Source organism: Syngnathus typhle, linkage group LG8, assembly GCF_033458585.1.
Source record: "Syngnathus typhle isolate RoL2023-S1 ecotype Sweden linkage group LG8, RoL_Styp_1.0, whole genome shotgun sequence".
NCBI classification, from domain to species: domain Eukaryota; kingdom Metazoa; phylum Chordata; class Actinopteri; order Syngnathiformes; family Syngnathidae; genus Syngnathus; species Syngnathus typhle.
In genome coordinates this window covers 11,189,622-11,212,217 of record NC_083745.1, presented here as the reverse complement: position 1 = coordinate 11,212,217, position 22,596 = coordinate 11,189,622, and the positions used below count along the sequence as shown (strand labels likewise).

The window sequence follows — 22,596 nt, the reverse complement described above, 5'->3', positions numbered from 1 at the left end:
CAAAGTTTGCTACTAAAATGCATCTACATGGACTTCAAATGCGCTGCTAGAAGTTAACGAGTGGAAGAATCTTGTTGATTTCAAATGTCTAACACATGGCTAAGCTTTAATAGCATCGTTTTATTGTTCTCTCACGTCATTACCTTTCAGACGCAAGTGTTCCTTGTTGAAAGGTCAGCAGAAGATGCCTGCTGGCGTCAATGCAGTCAAACTCATCCAAAACCGACTTTGCTTGATATGTTTTTGTGTCACAACTATTATTGCAGTTCAAACAAATTAAAAGTTCACGTTGGAGTGGAAAGAACATCTCGGTCGGACTCTTCCTGTGGTGAGATTTTTATTTTGCTGATTTGGAGTAGCTTTGGCTGGCTGTTAAAAACATCGGCAAAGGTTATTCTTGTCAATATAGTCCAAGCGTGCTTTTACATTGTATTTCCCGTTCTTTTGTTTTGCATTCACGCTTTTCTATTTTCTAATTTCCTTTTTTGTCCATTTAAAATCTAATATTGTCAACATTAAGGCCATTTCAACTTTGTGTCTTGAGCTAACAAAATGCAATTGGGTGGAAGACCTTGACAGGAAAGAGAAAATGCCGTTTATGACATTTCCACTCGAGTTTCTTCCTCAAGAACTTTAACGGCAACATCCAAAGATGGAAGATTAATGACACAACTACCTATAATTGAGCATTTACCGTTGCCACCCAAGAATGTGCTTGTGAGCGAGAAATGTCACAAAAGATTGCAAAGCACGCATAAAAGTGTCAGTTGGTTTCTTGTCTTCTTTTTATTAAGTTTCACTCAGTTGAAGAAAAACAACTTTTGTCTTTGGAAAGTTAAAAGAACAAGAGAAAAAAAAAGAAAAAAAATACATCCCGAAAACAAAACAATTTGCATGACAAAAATTAACATGAAAACAATTTTGAAAGCGGGGCGACTTCCTATTTTTTTTTGCCCCTTTGTTTACAAAAAAAACCTAAAAAAAAAAATATTTACAGTGCATCACTATATATTTACATTAAGGCATTTTTGCTGGGGCCAAATAAGACGGGCAACGTGATAGCAAGCCCACAAATAAATAGTCAGACCGAGCATGATATTTCCCTTGACAATGCGATTCTCTGAATGCTACCAACTGTGGCTCAACACAAACACACAAAAACTTTGGACCGATTTGCATGTGAGCTGAGGAAACTTTTTTTTTTCTTGTTGTTGTGACAAAGATTAAAAACCAACCCAAAACCAGCACCGATAGCGATTGTTTGAAAGTCTCAGTGCAACACAGCGCTGCTACCTTCAAGTCAACACAAGCAGATGAGATTTAGGCACTTTGAAGAAAGGTGGAGATGACGACGGGCTTTGTTTAAAAAAAAAAAAAAAAAAAAAGCCGGGAAGATGCACGGCAAAAGAAAAAATAGAAGAAGTTGAGAGTGTTTTTCAAGCTGCTCGTGTTTGTGTCTGCTTTGCTAAAAGACAAAATGAATAATTGATCAGCTAATTGCTGCTCTTTGGCAACCTCCCCCTTGCTGAATTAAAAAAAAAAATCCTTCTATGTGTCCGCCCCTTTTTTCCTTTCCTTCCATCTCCCGACGCACTGATCGTCCAGCGGTGTAGTTTTTACTCACTCGCTTGTCTGTCCGCATTAGCAATATATATATTTTTTTAGTGCAAACCAAAGAATATGGCTGTTGAACAAACAAAAAAGAAAAAGCACAATCTGGATTTTCCAGTTCGAGGAAGTAACGAAATAGGATTTGGCTTGACTAGTTTCACACATTCATTCATCCATTTATACAAACGATGAACCCGAAATGTCCTTTACAGATGAACTTGAGAAAACTTTACAAGTCTTCTTTAAACATTCAATCATTAAACAATTGCCCGGCAGTTGGAGATTTCCAAGGGGCCCTCAAACGTCTCATCAAAACTGATTTAAAATAATTACTCGTTTTTTGGTCGAATTTCCAAGTGCTTGACTTCATCATGATGCTTTCAAGCGCTCCCCCTTCGAGATGGACTATTCCAACTGTTTGGAATGACGCCCATCTCCGACGTGCCGAAGACGACTGCTTGAATAACATACTGACCCAAATGGTGCATTGGGGGCTCCGAAGTTTGGATTTCAAAACCAAGTTCACTTGTAAAGGTTTGACTGCATTTTCGCTTCATCCTAAAATTTCATCCGTCGTGGAAAAACAAGCAGTCACACTCACAACTGAGGCCAATTTAGAGTCTTCAATGAAGCTAACGTGCATCTTTTTGGAATGTGGGAACCCCGAGTACCCGGAGAACACGCAAACTCCGCGCAGGTCGAACCTCACGCTAACACGCGGCGGCGGGTTAAGTGCTATCATTCCACTCATCAAAGGGCTGCAAAATTTTTTTTCTTTCGAGTGTATCTGAAGCTTCCAGTTGCTCCCGTGGGAGTCGGTCAGACTTTGCTCCCCGTCAGCGGAGGGACGACAAAAAACAAGAACCCCCCCCCAAAACATAGAAAAACAACAAGGAAAAAAAATGGCGGCATGAGCGAGTGCTTTGGTGGTCAAGTGTTAGTTCTGGTGCCTCTTCATGTGCAGGGCCAGGTGGTCCGAGCGGGAGAAGGAGCGCGAGCACACGGCGCACTGGAAGGGCTTGGCGCCCGTGTGCTTGCGGTAATGGCGCGTCAGCTCGTCCGAGCGGGCGAATCGCCAGTCGCAGCTGTCCCACGTGCAGTGGTACGGCTTCTCACCTGCGAAGCAGAGGCAGCGTCACAAAAGGCTCAACCATGAAGATGGGGCCTTGTTGTTTTTGCTGTTTTTTGTTGAAGAATGCTCCTGACTTGTCACATGTCCTTTTTTTCTAACTTCACACTCAAGTCATTCCTTCCCACAACAGTTGACACGCATATGACAAAGTAACTGACGCTGAGTTGCGGTGACTCACGGATTAGCACTAACCGGAAAGACGGGTTAGCCCCCGCCTCCGGTGTCGGCCATTTTCTTGTGCCTTTGTCACCTGTCACCGTCTAAACTCTCTCATTCGTCTTCTCCTAAAGCAAACATTTTTCCCCCGAAGGGCCATGAACTGTGTGCTTGGGTACACAATGTCGTCCTTTCACATTGCTTTATTAACTTGAAGTAGTGATAATGGGACTGGATTGGAACATGTTCCCGCCTTGTGATCAAAGTGAGCAAAAACTTGATTAGCCGACGGCAGGAAGGATTCGCCTTGCGATGCTAACCATATAACAAAGTCTGTCATGCTTTCTACAAAGCAGTTGCAGGATCCATGAAGATTTCAAAGTTATTATCATGGGCGCTCCCTGGCTTTTTCATATTTTTTTTACATTTGTTTTGAACGTCTCCCTTCATTATTATCACTCGTCTTCACTGATTGGCTGGGAGAAATCACGCGCTCCTGCTGCGGTATAGTGACTCATAAATTTGCACTTCAACTCACACTGCCAAATACCGTCCCTTAACTTGTAAAAGGCACACAATTTGGCATCAGTCTGCAAGATGAGACTCATTTTGATTCTGCTAAAAAAAACACTCATCAAGTTTTATGATTTAAGATCATTTTTTTTAAACGCAGGAGAGAGCGTGCCGAGAAAACAATGAACCGGGCGGGGAGTTCATATCTCGCAACACACTCTTCAGAACACACACAACGCACACACACAAACAATCAGGATAATGGATGTTGATGGAGATTAGAGGGGGGAACTCCCCCGGGGACCCAAACGCATTAGGAATCATCTCATAGAGATTAGTGACAGGTGTATATGTGTGTGCGCGTGTCCGTGCGTGCACGCGCGGGTGCAGTCAAGCGGTTTGTATAAGAGCGGCGCATTGAGTAACAAAAAGAAAGGCGAGGGGGTAGCGGGCGGGCGGGCGGGGGAGGGCCGGGGGGCATCCTGGGAGGGTTTTGAAGGTGGAAGAAAAAAAAAACACATTGAGTGAAAGCTACAAAGAAAAGACAATAAGGAAATTGGTTGTGCGTATCTTTGTGCGCCCAAGCAGAGTTTAATTGTCGGGTTCTATTCCCTCCCCCCCGCCTCCATCCGACTGGCCTAAGGTGTGCGAGTGTATGTGTGTAAGACATGGAATGAGTAGATATCAACAGAAGCTTTGTTTACTTAGCTGCTCGAAGGTGGGGCCCAAAAAACATCTCCCGTGCCTTGTTTGTTACTTCTGCGCGTCCAAACTAACAATCGGGACGACGGGACGGGCCAGCGGGGGAGGAAGCGTGGAAGCGAAAGCAACTCGAAGGCCACAATGGTCTGCGCGAGGCGGCCGGACGATTGCTGATTGGGATTTTCAACGCCTTTGCTCGTGATTGTGCTCGAGTTGGCCATTGAAACAATTAATGGAAAGATTTGGCATACGCGGTATGAGCGCGCGCGTGCATTTCTTGGTAAGCGAGCCGACATTGCAGCGCATACTCCGAGTGTCACATGGCAGAAGCGCGTCGCTTCCACCTGTTTTGATGGAATCGTATATTAAGTGGACGAATGCCGGGGCGGGCTACGCTTACACATGCACACAAACGCACGCCAGGAACGCGAGAGCCCGCCTGGCAACACGATGCCGGGCGCCGATGCCGAAACACGAGTCGAAAGGAAGGTCTTACCCGTGTGGGTCCTGAGGTGGGCTTTCAGATGGGACGACTTGGTGTAGACCTTCTTGCAGCCTGCGGGGACAGAAAGCAACTCAGATCAATCATGGGTCGTCGTGGAAGAATGCAACCTGGCAAAAAGCATCCGGCGATACAGTGAGATGTTTGTCAGGATTGGAAACCGATTCGACAGAGCCAGTGCACATGTTCCACATTCTAAAACAAAGTTCACATATATTGGATTGAATCTATTCACAAATCGACCACGTGCAATTAGCGTTCCGACCGCTTTATCATACTGGCCAACAAGGACACATAATTTGTAAAAACAAAAATATACATCGTAGCAGACAAATGTCCCAAAAAGTAAATAGGCCAATTAAAAAAAAAAACACCGCAGCAGACAAACGTCCCCAAAAATAATTTCCCCAATTAAAAAAATTAAATGAAAGAGCACATCGCAGGGAACCAAACAGGTTGAACCGACCGCGCTTGCTCATTATGACGTCACAATTGAGACAATTAACATTCACGTCTGCATTCCTAATGAGGTTCTTCAGCAAGGTTCACTTTGAAACACTTCTCTCCAGGTGAGTTTGGCAAGGAGAGAATCTCTCCTTGACGTGTGAGACCGAGAGCACTCAGCATCATTTGAATTGGAAGACTTGCGCAAACACGCTTACGGGAAACTAGCCGGGCTTTGAAGCCTTTTTCTTTTTTATAAGCCGACGCCGCTCGGCCTGCAAGTAGCTGCACATCGAGGAGCACCCGTGAGAGCGTCAGATAAATTGAAGAGGAATCAAAAGATTCCAACCAGCCAACGAATGCGGCTCGTTGAGCCGCGAGCCTTTGCAGTGACAAAACAGGCCTGCTTAATTAACACCAATACGCCCACGGATTCATTCCAACATCGTCGCAGTCATGTCTTGAAAGCGCAAGCGTCTGTGAAAAGTGACTGACTGCCGACGGGGCTGAGGCCATAAATCATCCTGATAGTACACAAAGGGAACAAAATCGAGCTGTGAAAAAGAAAACAAAAGGAACTCGAGTAACAAGTTGTAATCACTCATCAGCTTGCGAATGCTGCAACAGACATGAAACAACAAAGTCACAGCACAAACGGCGACAGCACCTAATTGCGCAACTTCACCTCCGGAACAGTCCGGAATTTTCTCGTGACTACTCGAGTACTAGGCCGAGGAAGTAGAAGGAATCGCTTCAATGCGACCTGTGGCTTCTTGAGTTGTATCTGGAAACAAAGCGAGATTTGCCATCAGATCTACTAAACAGGTTCACAATTATGGGTTCGGAGGTAAAGAGTGATATCACTCGAAGGTGACCCGTGAAATTATCAAGATAATCCCTCACGATGATCTAACATCGGGAAGGAAGGCAAATGCTCGAACCCTGCCAAGGCATGCTGACACCTTTTGCAAATAAACATTGCCGGAGCATGTTTGTCCAGTCGCAACTCACATCTGGCAACAATAAAAAGGTGAAGCTTCTTCACACGGGATACGGCTGACATTTGTCAGGAATTCTCAAGTGGGATTGACTAAAAAAAAATAATTATTGGAAGAGCGCAACTTGGATCCATGTGAAAATGTCAATGGGCCCCGTGCCACACCCCTCCTTCCATCTTGTGCTTCAGCAGTTTTGCCTTGGCATACAAGCTAGCTAGCAACGATAGTGATTAAATGCTCAATTAGCTTTGCCGATACCAGCAACAACGACAAAGGTGCTTTTGTTCCAACCTGGATAATCACAGTGGTGGATCCGCCGCTTCTCCAAGTCCGGGTTGTTCCTGCGGTTGTAGCGGGCGGCTGTCAGGGCCTGCGTGGCCACGGGGGCGTGAGGCAGTGGCGCTGCCTGCCCTGTGACGGCGGGAGCAGCACCTGAAGCCAGCGGCGGCGCCAGGGGGTCGCCCGCCAGTCCTGGGGCGCCGCCCGCCAGCTTGGAGGCGATGGAGGCCGCGTATGAGGGCGGCGGCGACATGGTGTGGAGGAGCTCCTTCTGCCTGTCGGGGCTGCCCGGCTCGGAGCTGGGTGGCGAGGGTGGCAGGTAGGGCGCCTGCTGCTGGAAAAAGTGGCTGGGCGGGCGAGAGTACGAGGGCCCGGCGCAGAAGGAAGACTTAGCAGTCTGCTCTTGTTGGGGACTACGGAAGGACGTGTGGACGGCGGAGGAGTGCTGCTGCTGCTGCTGTTGAGGGTCGGGATGATGGTGGTGAGCCTCCATGCCGTCGCCATGGTGATGCTCCAAGCCGGAGATCAGCAGCTGGAAGAGCGAGGCGCCGCCGTCATGCTGGTGGAGCTGCTGCTCGAACGGCGACGTCATCTCCTGTTTGATGAACACCTCCGGCACTGCCTCTCCACCAGGCTGATTGAAAGCGCTGGTGAAGTCAGGCAAGCCCGCAAGGTTAGTTTCCATGGCGCCGCAGCTACCCGTGGCCACATGGAGGTTCTGAGAGAAACACGGCGCCGCCGATTCCGTCTTGATCTGCACGAGGTCCCCGTGGGACTGAGGGGGCCGCGGCGGCTGAGCCAAGCCCGACCTCGGGTAGGCCACGTCAGGCAGGAAGAGATTCATGTTGAGGGTGTACGGTGCCTCCCCGAAGAAGTGATCCACCTCTGAGGCGCAGTCTCTTTGGGACTTCTGAGCGTCTGCGAGCGGCTCCGGGGAGAGATAGCGGTCCATCTCACACTTTGCCTGAGGAAGGACACAAAAAAATTAAGCATTTGGCTCAGCTTCTGCCACTCTAGATTTGATTGGCACGTCACCGCTCAGTTATTTATCAAGTAGTCATCAATAGGCGGCTGCCACATTCCCACTCTGCCTGTAAGGCTCAACTCACAAACCCGCGTGCACTCCACTATTTACTGCGATGACTTTGCGCATTTGCTTCCAAATCAAAAAAGGATTTAGCTTGCAGAGAGGAAGCGGGGAACACCCCAGGCTTCCTTCCATACAGTAGTCGTCCTGGTCTGTCTGGGCTACTTGGAAGCTCCCGTGGCGGATCTTACGCGCTGCTCTCGCCTTCATTTGCTCTCCTGCAGGGCAGCGAGAGTTAGCGGGACCTTTCAGACCATGCAGGGTCAGTTGTTGCCAGCCGACAACTGCTCGCCAACTGGCTGCGCACGCACAACGCGAAAAGAATGCAAGGAGGGATGCCTGGCGTGTATAGCGCAAATGCTTCGCGATTTATTTAAAAGAACGAAAGGAAAACAAGAGCGAAAGCGTGCTGGGTTGAAATGGTGTGGCAGGCCGGTTAAGAAAAACAGCCGCCACGCCCATTGAATCCCAAACACAATCGATCCCAACGAGTGCGAGCTTTTTCCGTTTCTATTTTTGTTTCCTACCTGTGTGTAGACGCTTACACCGCTTCTGTCCGAGTCGCTCATCTTAAACTCCAAGCCTAAGTCCTCCAGGTGGAAGTGGAATCCTGCCTTGTGCAACGGGTAGAAGGGCTCCTCGTGCAAGCCGCCGCCGCCTCCGCTCATCGCCAGTGTCGCAGTCATGGAGCTCCCAAAAGGGGGGAGAGAGAAAACAAAGACTTGGACCGAGCTCCGTTTGAGTACGCCGAAAATAGGAAGAAGAGGAGGAGGATGCTACAGTCGAGCCAGGGGAGGCAGTGGAGCCGGACGATCTTGCTTACATCCCCGTTTGCACTTGTCTCGCCTCCTCCAGGGGCCCACCATCAGTTTTCTGTGAGCGGCGTGCAGGGCGGAGCGGGAGCGAGCCTGGTGTAAATACAGCACACGCGCCGCCTACCAGACCTTTAAAAAGCTACCCATCACTCATTCAAGCGCGGCCACCGCCCTGAACGCGCCGTCCAACTACATTAAGCACGCGTGCACGCTGCACCGCACAACCACAAGGGCAAATCAAGGTTGAACAAACCTTGACACGCTCCGGATGATTTGAGGGGGTTAGCCGATTAAAGAAATCATTTTAGATGATCCCAATAATTAATTTCAATAGAAACAAATGAAAATAAGGGGGAAATGACATCTATGAAATTTTAAGCCATGCCAATGAGTCTATTGGAAAAATGTCCTCGATTTAAAATAAGGGAGAAATCGACTTCAAGAAATTCTAATCATTGCCACTGAGTCCTTAAAAAGTAAATAAATCTATGGTTGTCTAAAATCCACAAAAGCGACATAATACAAATTCTTTAGTTGAACGCATTTAGTGCAGGCAAAGCAGATGATAATGTCTCTAGAAATAAAAAGGAAACCTCAGGAAAAACTGGCCAAGAACCAAAGAAGGAATTTCAGTACTGTTGTTGAGCACAAGACTCAATGTGCAATAGCAGCTGCGCTTAACTTGCAACTACCAGGTGGATTTCCCTTTTGTGCTTTGAGGTCATGTCATCTATGCCAAGCGTCCAATTGAACCGATGAGAAGATGGAGAGGTGCAATAACAGCGACGTATGCCAGGAAAGAGGAATGTATTACCTGAGCAGCACCTGGACGCGTGGGAAAATGACTTTACAAAGTTTATAAAACAAAAACAAAAAACAACAGTTTAATTTTAGGAAAAAACAACAACGTCGTTATTTGGGTTTCTGCTTGAGTCTTTGGTACCACTCAGGAGTTTCTCTTTTTGTCTAGAAATAAAACAGAGGAAACATTTGAATCAATACATGACATTGTGGGATTGGAAAAATAATAATGAAATATGCTATTATAATAGATTAGGATGCGCTGGTGTGTCATACACACACCTTATTTCAGCCCAAATTAACAATCATGTCTCCCTTCCACTTTACATATCAAGAAAAGATCAAAGTTGTGTGACTACAAGTTTGTGATTCTCTGGCAACTGTTCCTCAAATGAAACCCAACTGACAAAAACGTTTTTTTCCTTCCGTCTTGCCAACCTCGCGTCTCGGCTGAGAACGTGTGACTCACGCATGGGTGTTGGCCCCGTTAGACACTTACAAAAACGGTGGGTGCAGGTTTGCCGGGCGACTCGTCCTTGACGGGCCCGCCGTCCGACTTGGAGCGCCGCTTGCCCGAGCCGGCGGTCTCCGGGTGGACTGTGGCCGCCTCCAAGAGGGTTGGCGCGTTTTCTTGTTGCGAGCGCATGCTGATCAGGACCTGTTTCATCATGGCTAACTCCTATAAAATATGAATAAATTCTATGTTTGTGTTGAACATTTTTAGACATTATCATAAATAATAATTTTGGGAGAAATTGATGAGAATTAGATAATTTGCCAGGGTGGAGAATCACTGGTCTAGAACCAGCTCTTAAGGGCGACCCCGGGGCTCAACGAGCTTCAAGGATCTTGCGGGGCAGAAGGGGAGGACTATGAGCCATTTTGCTGTTCTATTTATCACCCCTGAGGACAGGAGCCCTGGCATGTCACACACACATACACACACACACACACACACACTGCGGTGGCATCTCAACCAGGCAGGCGGAGGAACAGCTGTCTATGACATGGCACATACTTCATACAGCAAACGGCAAGTGCTGGGGGGGGGGATGCAGGAGGGGGGTGGACCTGTTTTCACACAGGCGGGCAGGCGGGCGCGCGCACACATAATCGTAAAGGAATTGTTGCAACACGGTGAGAGAACTTGACTGGTGTGAAAAGCCTGAATGTTTGTTTTCAAAGCGACTCCTGCAGATGGCCAACAGGCACAAGTGACTCGATCGCCGTTGCGTTGGTTCGCGGCTCTCCTGACGACACTTTGAATCATCGTTTGGTGTATATTTAGGCTTTAAATGATAAATAGAGGCAATGATGAATATTTTTAGGGGAGGGGTCGAAATGTTGTTAGTGGTGGCAGATCTCTGTCCACACAAGCAAGGGACGTCATGGCATGTACCTCCCGATGGTTGAGGAGCCGCTCCAGATCGGCGGCCATGTTGTCCTTCACCTGCAGCAGACCCGTCCGCTCTTTCCTCAGGGAACTGGCGACACAAAGTGCAAGAGATTAAAAAAAAAAAACATCTGGGTGCTCAATCTGCCTCAATTTACGCAACATGTCAGACGGTCTTATGATGACTAAGAGTGAGTCAACGCAAGGTGCAATTGCACGTGAAGTGATTTTCTTTTGTATCAGGGTGGAGTCTGATCAAAATCAGCATGCGTCACCTCCCGTATGTTTGAAGACAGGACGACATGAATGGACTGTGACCCTGCATGAGTATCAGAAGTGGGCGCCGGCCTCACTGCCAACTGCTGAACGTGGAGGAAACTGATGAGAATATCAGCAGCCACCTTTTGTCCGAATAAAAGTGACGCATTAAAAAACAAAACAAATGACGCCACTGTAACACAGCCACGTGACATTCCACGATGCACAATGAATAGCGAAGCGGTGTGTTAAATAGTGACTTCCGTCCTGCGCCGTCACATGACCTGAAGGCCACTTGTGGCTAGCGGCACCTGCTAATTTTGCATTTCAAAGGCGTCAGCGGCAGGCCCTGTGAGGTAGACGAGCCACCATGCTGCCATTAGATAATCACTTCAAAAAGAATTAAAGTGAAACAGATATCTCAATACATGCAACAGCTGCTTTGGCTCAAATGTGCTACTTTTCCAGAATCTTGTTCACAAATGTGTCTAAACCTGTTGGTGAGCACTTCTTCTTTGCCGAGGTAATCCATCCACCTCATACTGTAGGTGTGGCGTGCTGAGATACTGATTAGGAAGCATGAGTGTTGCGGCCCACGGCTGGCCCAAGGCACGCCGGTGCAATAAATCTAAGGCCAATGGTGGTCACAGCAGATTCTAGGTGACCCTGCCGGCCAATTACAGAGCGCACTAGAATTTACACTTCCAAGTTTAAGTCTGACGTGCATGTTTTTGAAATGGAGGCGAAAACTGAAGTGCCAGATCAAAAAAAAAAAAAAGCCGTCGATGAGATTTGAACCTCACGACCTCCTAACTGTAAAGCAGACGTTTACCCTTGTTACCCTTGGTAACAACAGATTGCTGGGTTATTAAGCAAAGTGTGTTCCAACGTATTTTTCCGTCGTAATTGTATATTCCATTGATTTTCATCCAGCTGTAATCACCCACGTTAAAAACACCAATATGGAATTGTGAAGGTGCTAAAGCCGCCAATGAGAAAAAAGTGCTAAATCCCTCAAGGCTTGGGAGAGATGGATGACTGCCAATCAGGAATCCTTTGCAGTGGAACAAAAGAAATGAAGATAATCGCATCAAATTAAAGGTGTTGTGTCAATATGTGGCGCGCGTGTGTGTGTATGCGTACGTGATATCGTCCTCGAGTGACGCCACGCGTTGCTTGAGGCTGTTGATCTCGCCGTCCTTGCGTCTCACCGTCTCGATCAGGTAGCTGTAGGGCTGCTGCGTCTGCTCCAGCAGCCGCTGGGCTGCCAGCAGCTGCACAGAAAATGCTCGGCTCAACAAACACAAATCAGAATTATTCTGCTCGTGCGCTGTCCGCTTGGAGCTTTGCCTCCGTTAAGCAGCAAAACAGAGTTCAAGTACGGACTCGGCTTTGGGTTTGCTTGAAAGATCACACGAGGCCCTTTAAAGTGATTGATAAGGTGGACAGTCTGGAGTGGATTTTCATGTTTTTCTTCACATTGTGCCAAACTCTGCAATATTCTGGGCCGCGGCCTAGCGGCTAGGAATCCCCCTTCCTTAAATTGCCTCCGTCTTGGGATGGTTCTTTTTGGAAACCAACGGAGAGCCCCAAATTCAATTCTCCATTACATGCATTATTTTCAAAATGATGTCACAGCCCCCGACTCGACGAAGCGACACCAAGCTCGCATGCAGAAGGAAAAGCAGCGTTGCGGCCCTTTTACTATCTGGTCACAGGGACACGGCTCAAATCTGCTTGTTACACATTAAACCAGGTTTACAACCCACAAAAGTGGGTAGGAGGACAAAGCCAAGTGGGTGGGAGGTTGAGGACAATAGTTAAGTTCGTCAGGGCATCTGTGTGGGTGGTTAACACCCTTGGCTATACTGAGAAACTGTAATTTTTCACGCTTTCCTTTCATAGGCAGTGAATCATAAGGTATTCTTAATGAATGCCAGTCAGTCTTTGCTGACAGCTGAATGGCTGGTTTATTTAGCTTTGAGTGGTGCCCCGCCTTTTTGCACTCAACCATCGCAACACTCGTGCGGCTTGAAAAACTTTCTGAAAAAAACAATGAATGCGATAAAAAAAAAAAAAAAAGCCAACTGGACACCTGCGCCGTCAAACTGACATTTTTTCAGCCTTACGATAACTTTGGAAGTGGAGCACGAGCGGGGCACATGTGAGCAAAGTCTCTGCGTCCGGGCAGTGAGAGAGAATAAGGCCGCTGCCGTCACGGTTGGTGGCCATGTTTTTCTTCTCTCTGAGTCAACAAGTGTGACAGACAGACACCGCCACTTCTCACACTTTTGTCACTTAAGCTTTTGTGTTTGCCATCAACAGAAAGTTTTTGTGAAAGGACACAGAATCGATTGTGCAAGGTGAATTGACCTTAGCACATGCCTGTTCAATGCCAATGGGGCGTGGGGGGGGGGTGTACCCTTCATGCTCAGGTGGAGGTTGGGAGACAACGTTAGGGAAGCGCAGATGTGGATGCAAAGGTGCCAAGGTTACAAAATAAGACGCCGGCCGTTAGAACAAAGGCTGCGGCGCCTCGCTCGCTGTTTACCTCCTCAGATATCTGGCCTGTTTGGGACTGGTGCTTCTCCAAGTCTCTCCTCAGCGATGTGTTTTGCCTCTCCAGCTGCAGCACCCTGCGGGCCAGGTGAACACTGCGCACACACATATGCAAAGAGTGAGGAGAAAATTCCAAAACACTGCAAGTTACCACTAGTGTTACTTCAATATTTCCCTCATGGCTTACGTAACCATGACAGATGAGATCAATATGAACTTTTTTTGAGTGTGTTGTGTGTGTTTAGAGTTGACTAGATCAAAAAGTGCGCGTGGACTATAAAAACACATGCAGGACACACGCATGCGATGCAAGTCACAACACAACGAGTAGTAGCGTAGTAGTTGACTGCAGGAGAGGAAGGGGAAAGTGCCTGAGAGCAGATGATGGCAGTATATCACACAGTGAGACGTCGACATTTGGCAATGAGAGGAGAAAAAGCAAGAGGAATTTGTGCTGGTATGAAGGCTGTCATCCACCCGGGCAGGTTTAATGCCATTGCAAACACGAGTAGTGGAGAAAGCTCTTTGTCACCTGGCTGGCACACAACGGAGCGATTCACTTTGTGAGTTTTTTGTTGAGAAACGATGCAAAAATAAACACAAGGGCGTTTGTAGCTGTTGAAAGGGTTGTCGCTAAGACCACACGAGGTTCTTGGAGTTTCATCCAATCCCATCTCAAATCATTTTTCTCTATTGAAATGAATGGAAACGCCATTAATCGGTTGGAGCCTACCCACAAAGATGGAACATTTGCACCAAACTTGAAGGTTCAAATTGCAAATATGTTGTGCGAAGACCTTGGCAAATCTTGCAAGACATGAAAAGATATATTTGTTGATGTCATCGACTTCAAGTCAAGAACCAGCCCGACCAAGGAGGAGGAAATAAGTTCCACTGTCCTAACAATGCCCAATGTGTTGTTTTACGCATGTGGATATTGGCGGCAGTACACGGTGTGCCTCAGGGTCCGCACCTCTGCTGAAGTCTCCTTCGAGCCGTGGTGGGAACATTGGCTCCGTAACCGTACGAGAAGAGGACCCTCTCCGCTTCTTCTTCATTCTCAACTGGACAGACACCAAAGCAAACAGCGGCTCTTCAGCAAAGTTTGTTAAGCATACAGCGGATTAAAAAAGAAATCCATACACCCCTACTCAACTGTCAGTTTTTTTCGTGATCTAAAAATGAAGCCAAGATAAAAAAATTTTACAAGTGGTATAACTCATAAAAATGAAATCTTTCAGAGAGGGGAAGTTAAAATAAACAATTGAGATCATGTGTTTGCACAACTGTGCACACCCTCGAAAATATATTGAATTAACCGTACGCATTCCAACTCATGCTAAATCGGAGTCAGCACACATCTACTCAAGCGTTCCCAAATCAACTGATTGTGAATTTGGCAGTCATTATTATATATTTTTTTCAACACGACAACCACTGAGCGGCCTCACTTTCAGCAGCCTGCACGGTGACCTGATCCAGCTCCTGCTCGAGTTTTTCGTACGTCTCCAGGCGAGACGCCTGCTCGGCATTCTGAGCGTGAAGCTCGGCGGTGCGCTTCTCTGATGACGTCTGTAGCCGGTAAAACTCTTGCGTCAGGACCTGTCACAAAGGTGGAAACCAAGATGAAACACATTATTATCTTGATTTCCCCTCCTACTAACAACGACTTTAGCCTCTATTAAATTCTCATAAAATCATGACACAGACAGCTTCCTAGGTAATGTTGATCTAGTCACACCCACAGACTTATTTGGCTTTGAAAAATTAATTTTGCTTCTTATGTTGTAATTAGTTGAGATGGCGAATTTTGTGATTTTATGATTGAACTAATGAAACAAAAATAAGTTTCCCATCATATTCTCATTTATTGAGATGCACCTTTTAAACCACGGCGCAATAAAAAAAGAAAATTTTGGAGCAAGCCCCCAAAATGTTTTTTGCCCAATCAATTATCTTTTGGGGCAAGAATCTTATCACAAGATCAGCACCGTTTCTGCAAAAAAAAGAAAGAGAAACGCACCAACGCTAATAACCAGTAGTCTCACGTCAAAAGGTAATCTGTAGCTTTCATTTTAGTGTGGTTTTTTTCTTCTCTCTTCTTAATTAGGTTTTTTTTTAGAAGTGCTCGGAGGCAACCGCGTCAGCCAAAGACTTTGGGGGGGTGCTGTCTGATGACTAAAACTAAGCGCTGTGAGCGTGTTGTAAGAATTTTGCCTGATGACGAAGGCCTGATGACAGGTTGGCAGCAAAACATAGCAACGGCGCATGAGGGAGAATAACTTGTAGACAAAAATAAGAAGGCAGCTCATCTGTGTAACGTTGCGTTACGGCCGGCAAATGCCTGACTTTTCTTTTGAGGGGGGGTGAGTACCTCCATTTTTTTGCGCTGTTTCTCACACTCCACCTGGCACTGGGCTAGAGCCTTGTCCGTCTCCTCCTTCAGCAACTGAGCACGCTCGGCTTCGAAGGAGTGCAGCTTGGCCCGGTTTGACAACTCGGCCACCTTGCCGTCTGTACCGAGCTGCAGCTGGCGAAACCTGTCAGAGTGCAAAAGGCACGATAAAAGAAGTTTTTTTACGACCCACTTTTGAGCATGGAAGCAGTTTTATATACAGCGTGAAGTGTAAAGTCACGGGGCGGCGCGAGTGCTTTGCGCGTCTGGCCCGTAGTTCTGAGATTTGGATCTCCTGGAGTGTTGTGGTACTCCCGCTTCCTACCAAATTCCCAAAACACACACGTTAGGTGAGATGAAGACTCCAAAGTGTCAAATGAGAACGCTTGTCTGGAGCTGTCTTGTGATTGGCTGGCAACCGCTCCAAGCACGACCCAAGGGTGAAGCAATTCTGGAAAAGAATCTAATTGCTGAGATTCTCTTTCAAAATGATTCAGTTCTTTGATTGACATGAGTCTGATCTGTCTGTCCCATGTACACTATTGGAGACAGTGACTCACTACAGAACATCATTATAAAAAGCACGAGGGGGGGAATCATTCCATTCTCTTCCTAACACACAACTTGGCATGCGTGGCGTCGCTCAACAGGACTGCCGAGTCTTGAAATGTCAAAACCTAGAGAAGCGCCCACAGCCATGCGCGGCTCTCGTTTGATGTTGGGTGATTGCATTTGGCTCTTGGCGCAAGGAAGCTATTGAGGGCAAAGCGGCGGGTTCTCAGGTGGCACCGTTTGGAGTTAAAAATGTAATCAGTCAATTTGCGAGCTTGCACGCAAAGCCTTAAATGTAGTGCGTGGGAGTTCCGGATTGTTTAAAGCATTAACGTTTGATGGCAACATCATGACAACAATTTTAATTGAACCATCAAACGTGTTGGTGGAGTCATGAGCCAAACACCTCTTGTGAATTTGGCTCTCAGGCTCTTTGTTAACATATTGAGAATTTGGAACATCCGTATTCAAAAAAATTTCATCAAGTTCTCGCATTTGGTGTTTAGCTGGAAATTTCCGCAAATATCTTACTGACTAGGGTTTGCTCTACAACGCGGTTAAAAATAACAAAGCGGCTCTTGGAGCACGTTTGCTTCCTCGGGCCGGCGAGGTTGCTTTGGACAATATTAATAACTCCCGATTACAGCCGAGCTGATAGGATTTCATCATCCATAGAGCGTATTCGGCCGAGCTGCCCGGGCGCGGCGTGACGGACAAGTGCACATGGTCGACATTTTATGTCCTCCTTTATTGATGCCGCTCTGCAATCGAGAGGCAAGGAATGACTTGGTGTGAATGTGTCCTGGAACCCCGGCGTGGAGAATTCCGAATTTTCCCTCCGTCTGGGCTCCAATGTGTGTTTTTGACGGCAACTCCCGCTGAAGCGTGTGCCCGCGCTACTGTTGTCCGACGCCATTTCAAGCTCGTCCGTCTCATTCTTTGCCCCAAAAATAGGGGCGAGCGTGGGGTTAGGGGTTAAGGGCTTGTGGCTAGCATCTGTCGTTGCTGGCTTGCGATGCACGGCCGGAATGTAATCGTGGCAGCGAGAGAACAGGGGGGGGGAGCGAGTGTGTGTCCATGTACATGCTTGTGCGTGTATGGAAAGTAAGAGCAACAGCTGGTGGTTTGGATCTGGAGAAATGACAAGCATGCAGTCCAAGCCTGGAGACGGACGGGGACACTGCTGCTGCTGCGCGTGTGCGTGTCATTCAAAGCCTGTTTGACATACTGTAGTTCAAGTCAAATATGACAAAAATGTCAGACATACTTTAAATTATTTGCACACGCTGGAAGGACCACATTTCATTTTCCATATCTTTTAGCTATCAATATCCATACACAAATATAGTAAACACGGACCAAAAGTATGTCATTTAATGCAGTGGTCCCCAACCACCGGGCCGCGGACCGGTACCGGTCACTTGGTACCGGGCCGCCAAGCCACACAGAAGAAAAATAAATTGTCGACGATCAATTAATTCAGGTCAAGACACTCGTCCCGGTCACGTGACATGTTTCCCCAGTCGAGCCCGCAAAGCTAATATGTGGCGACAGCCTGGCTAACTAACCAGGCAATGAAGCATTCAAAACTGCTTCAACACATGGAGACCAAGCATCCTGCAATAAAAGACAAACCTTAATCACTTCGGGTGTCATTGTCTCCGATTACGTCTAGATGGGACCGGCTCGTTTCTGAGAAACAAACTCAGTCCTCCCACTAATTCAACGTAATGGTGAGTTTTATTTTTGTCCTTTGTACTTGTTTTTATGTCAGTCGTATCATTTTATTTCATCGTATTTATATATTTATTATAAATGTATTATTTATTTATATAAATGCCGGTCCGCGAAAATATTTCTGACATGTAACCGGTCCGTGGCGCAAAAAAGGTTGGGGACCACTGATTTAATGGATTAAAAGAACCTACAAAGCTTAAAACTACAGTAGATGGTCAATAAGCCCCCCGCAATTGAAGTGACATTTGACCCTGCCGCTTCATCCTCAGTATGAAACGGCAAATCAAAGCGCCAGCACTTCTTCTAATGACAGGGTTGAAACATCACGTGGTAGGCGTTGGCATTCATCAAGGGCTGCGGGCATGTCATGTGGTGTAAATTTCCATTTTGAAACTCAAGGCTGCCTCGCTAATTACGCTACGTAACAATAATTTGACATTTTAAATGCATGTGAAATATGATGCAGCCTCTGAGAAGAAAAAAAACTGCACTGACTGGCTTGAAGTTCTTTCTGACAGTTTAAGCGCCATTCTCAGGCTAATCCCTTTTAAGGTTTCTGAGCTTTCAACCGCAACCAGGAAGTGACTTTTAATGTCAGCAGCAAAAGCGGACCTGCCGATGCTCACACGACTTTCAGGAGACAACGCCAAGGCGGCGTCGGAGATTCTGCTTTTAGTTTTGATTGACTTTGAGAGGCTTTCATAATGACCATCCTCATTCTGTCGCTTGATTGTTTAAGAGAAATGACTTCTTTATGAACTTATGAGAAGGTTTGTGCTAATTGTGGGCAACAAACTTAAATGTTATTAAGTGTTTTTAAATGCTCTCGCCCAGAATCCGTGTCTGTGGAGCTGTCTTGAAAGGCTCTGAAATAAGAGCTCAGGTTGCAAGAGCAGAACAACTTGTCAGGTTAAAAGTAGCATTGATGCAGTTGGTTATGTAATGACACACCTCCATTTCACGATGCATTCATGAACATCTGTATGAGCCTTCATCGCAATTTGCTGAGTAAGACGTGCACTGATTCCATTCCTTACGCAGGAGGTAAAAACATACAGTAGCTCCGTGCTGATCCAAATTGGGAAACTTCAACCCAAAATGATCCTGAGGTTGTTCTAATACTTTTGCACACTTGCACAAAAAAACGGCAATGTCAAACGTACTGTTCCAGAAGCTGGTCGTATCGCGACTGGGTATCTCTCTCAGCAGCGAGCGTCCGCTCCTTCTCCAGCACCGCGTTGTCTCTGGCCTCACGCAGGTTTCTACCCAACAAAAAAAAACAGTTCATGAATCTTCAAAGGCGGAGAATGAACGGACGACGGCGAGAGATCCCGCACCTGTTCTCTCTCTCATACATCTCCCTGGATGTTCTCTGCAGGTTATCGATTTCCTGACCCGTCTTCAGTCGAATGTTCTCCAACTCGTCTCTCAGCTTGCGCTCATACTCGGACTTGTAGTGATCGCTGCAACAGAAAGCAAAACAAAAGTGTTTGTGTGGTCACTTGAGGCTTAATGCAGCAGATGCCAACCTGGATGCCACGTATTTCTCATAGGCGTCCTCCCTGGCCTTCTTGGCGTCCTCCAGTTGCACCTGGTATAGGCACGCCAGTGGTTAGACGTGGCACAGCCATGACGCAAGGCGGCGCCGCCGTCGACTGTAACAACCTGCAGGCGCTCCAGTCGGTCTTCCTCATGCGCACATCGAACGCTCAGCTCCATGTTCTGTCTGTGCAGGTACTCCTTGTCCTTCTGCAGCAAGGTCGCTGACTGCTGCAACGACGCCATCTGCGGGGCAGAAACAACACTGCAGGCGTGGCAGGGAGGGACACAGGGATTTTTTTTTCCACCTCATGATATGAATACCAATTTAAAAATATGTGCAAAAAATAGCAACATTTATATTTGTTAGAGAAAAAAAAATATGAAAGCGACACTTTTTTCAAAGAAAAAAAAATGAAGCAATAATTACAGAAACAAAGATGTATTTTCTGTATAAAAAGTCATACTCATTTGAGAAGAAAGTATTATTTGCTGAAAGGGCAAGCGGACAGCCATACAGCAGGGGCAAGCGGATAGCCATACAGCAAGGGCATTGCGTGTCGGAGTCGGGCTTGGGATACTCACCTCTTTGCCGAGGGTGTCTCGCTCCCTGCCGAGGGCGGCGTGAGTCACGTTAAGTGTCTCGTATTTTCTCTTCACCTCCTTCAGTTCGGCTTCCAAGGCGTCACGCTCGCTACCGCACAAAAGAAAAGACACGCATCAACTCACTTGACATACCTGATTAGGATCAAGGGATAAAACAAATGATAATAGGATGGGTATAATAGGCCAATTTAATTGGCAAAAGATTCATAACCACTTTGGAGAACTTTACAAGCAATTTAAAGGCGACATTATGCATCTTTCCAACCACAACTGAAGCGTTCCCTCAAGTTTTAAAGTCTGTCTAGAGAACAGCGAGTCTTTTAAAAATGTCACCGTTTGACGTTGGGGTAGTTTTCCCGACGGTAGTCCCCATCTTGGATGTGCTGTTTGGTGTCAGCCAGCTCCAGCGTCAGTCGCTGACTCCTCAGCTCCATCTCCGTGCGGAGACGGCGTTCCTCCTCGTAGCTCTCAACGCACACAAATAAAACAACATTTGAAGTTAACACGTCAGAGGATAAGAATGTGATAGATGAGATAATAGGAGAATGAAAATATCGAATCTAGAAACATCATCAAGTTGTAATTGTGAGCGGTCTCGTTCAAAGAGGACATTTTGTTGATATAAAATTGACATGACATTGCTTGTATGCAAATGATATGCCTTGTGCATGTGGTGCAAATGTCGCCAACGTGTGTTGCACACAAAAATATTGCTTAACTGATGTCACATTCTCTCCACTACTGCTCCTCGTCGTGTTGCACCAGCTGAGGGTGGAGAAAGTGTGCTGTGACCTTATCGGTGTGGGAAGAGAGGAGAAACGCTTGGCATTTTGTCGTCTAATTTTAAAAGAAAGCAAACCTCACATTCATCACAATGACGCCACTTGCTCACTTAAGGGAGAATTTGTTCTGCTGTATGTTTGCTCATGTATTGCCAGTGGGTCTGAAATGACAAATTTGGGTTGATTGTAAAAGTAAAGTGCACTACCTCCATCAGAGACTTCATTTGTGTCCGCTGCATCTCCAGGTCTTCGCTCAACGTGTCTTTCTTCACACTCAGCTCGGCCACCTGAGCCCTTAACGGAGTCACCGCTTCGTAAAAGCGCACCTGCAAACATAATTTAAATAACATCAACATGGATGATGAATTCATATAAGAAGTACAGAGCAACTCACGGCAACAAATTCCTGAATGGACATGGAGTCTTCGGAGAGGTCGCGAAGCTCTAGATAGCGCTCGTGCGACATGTCCAAGTCCCGCAGAGAGCGGCGCAGCTCTCCGGCCTTCTCCCGCATCTGCAGGTTGGCCTCCTCCAGCTGCTGCTGCCGGAGCAGGATGCCGTCCACTTCTTTCTTGCGCAGAGCCTGCTGCTTTCTGAAGACCAATGGATGATGATGAGGGCATACTTTTGGCTTCCTCGTGTACAGGCACCCACCTGTTGTCCTCCTGAGCAAGTTTTATCTCACTGTCCAGTCTCAGCGCCAACACTTGTTTCTGATGGAGGGCATCATTCAGCCTCTCTTCCAGTTCCTCCACCTAGAGTACAGCAACGGAGCACCACAATAACACGACATGTTATTATATTATTATTATGTTATGTCAATATGTTATTATATGTTATTATCATATCATTGTCGTTACACGTTTTATTACTGTAACATTTTGAATTTAAAATATATACCGTGGTGCAGCAAACTGAAATTATTTTTTACCCTGGACATATAGTCAGCCTTCAAGTTATCTAAGGTGAGCTTTTTTTGGGAAAGCTCAATTTTCAGTAGCTGGACGTTCTGCAGTAGCTCCTTCCTCTCGATCAGCTGTCGGATAAGCTTCTGCGAACCCGGCCGCATCTCGTCCGACGAGGAACCATCCTCAGCGGTGGGCACGGTGGTCTCAAGGCTGACATCCTCTGACTCCATGTCCAGAGAGCTGGAGACGTTGGCGGCGCTCGACTTTGGCTTCTTCGGGGGCATTTTCCCTTTGCACCTCAGCTAGGTAATGCTAACGAATTAAGCGTCAATAAGTTATGCGCTACCTTGTGGATGGTCAAAGTTAACTCGCTGGAACAAGCAAGAATGGAACGCCATTTTATCTGTATTTAACACATGCTACTTTAAATATTATATACACATCAAACGAGACGACATAAAGAGGAGAGCTGTCAGATACACATTTCGTTATTTTCAAGGGTCCCGCTTCCTTCCGCAACAATCAAAGGGTACATCTTATTTGCAAAGATGTCCTCGGTGTCAGTACACTACTATGAATACGCCGGCATAAGGGTGACAAATGAGACGTACCCTTAATGTTAATACGCTGATGTGTTTGACAGCGCTCCCTGTTGAAAGATACGCGCAGTACAAGAACTCTATTTGCCTATCAGTTTGGGAAAGTCGATCTTCTATTTAATATCAATATCCATATTCCATTAAAGGTCATAATTCCAAAAGTGGTACGAAAAGTGAGTTATTAGTAAGACACAACAAATGCAGTACCACCTCCAAACTATAGAGGCG

General features: G+C 46.6%; 2 protein-coding genes across 4 annotated transcripts; both read right to left on the bottom strand.

The window, feature by feature from the left end:
- Positions 1-761: 761 nt before the first annotated feature.
- Positions 762-8,962, bottom strand: klf5a (Kruppel like factor 5a). 2 transcript variants are annotated; one of them, XM_061284845.1, is made up of 4 exons: positions 7,952-8,962; positions 6,350-7,301; positions 4,611-4,670; positions 762-2,727 (listed from the first exon to the last, which is right to left on the bottom strand). In XM_061284845.1, the coding sequence occupies exons 1-4, from the start codon at positions 8,108-8,110 to the stop codon at positions 2,549-2,551; spliced, it is 1,350 nt and encodes a 449-aa protein (XP_061140829.1). In that variant the 5' UTR covers positions 8,111-8,962; the 3' UTR covers positions 762-2,548. The 2 variants fall into 2 exon arrangements, with proteins under 2 accessions (XP_061140829.1, XP_061140830.1); XM_061284846.1 differs by lacking the exon at positions 7,952-8,962 and adding an exon at positions 7,616-7,894.
- Positions 8,963-9,104: 142 nt separating this feature from the next.
- Positions 9,105-22,313, bottom strand: pibf1 (progesterone immunomodulatory binding factor 1). 2 transcript variants are annotated; one of them, XM_061284844.1, is made up of 18 exons: positions 21,793-22,312; positions 21,516-21,616; positions 21,256-21,454; positions 21,068-21,187; positions 20,413-20,546; positions 20,059-20,167; positions 19,600-19,719; positions 19,464-19,525; positions 19,272-19,397; positions 19,098-19,196; positions 15,625-15,790; positions 14,702-14,852; positions 14,224-14,314; positions 13,243-13,345; positions 11,835-11,965; positions 10,440-10,524; positions 9,540-9,719; positions 9,105-9,205 (listed from the first exon to the last, which is right to left on the bottom strand). In XM_061284844.1, the coding sequence occupies exons 1-18, from the start codon at positions 22,051-22,053 to the stop codon at positions 9,152-9,154; spliced, it is 2,292 nt and encodes a 763-aa protein (XP_061140828.1). In that variant the 5' UTR covers positions 22,054-22,312; the 3' UTR covers positions 9,105-9,151. The 2 variants fall into 2 exon arrangements, 1 of the variants encoding a protein (XP_061140828.1); XR_009715122.1 differs by lacking the exons at positions 9,105-9,205; positions 9,540-9,719 and adding an exon at positions 10,709-11,745 and having other exon boundaries at positions 10,447-10,524; positions 21,793-22,313.
- Positions 22,314-22,596: the final 283 nt, after the last annotated feature.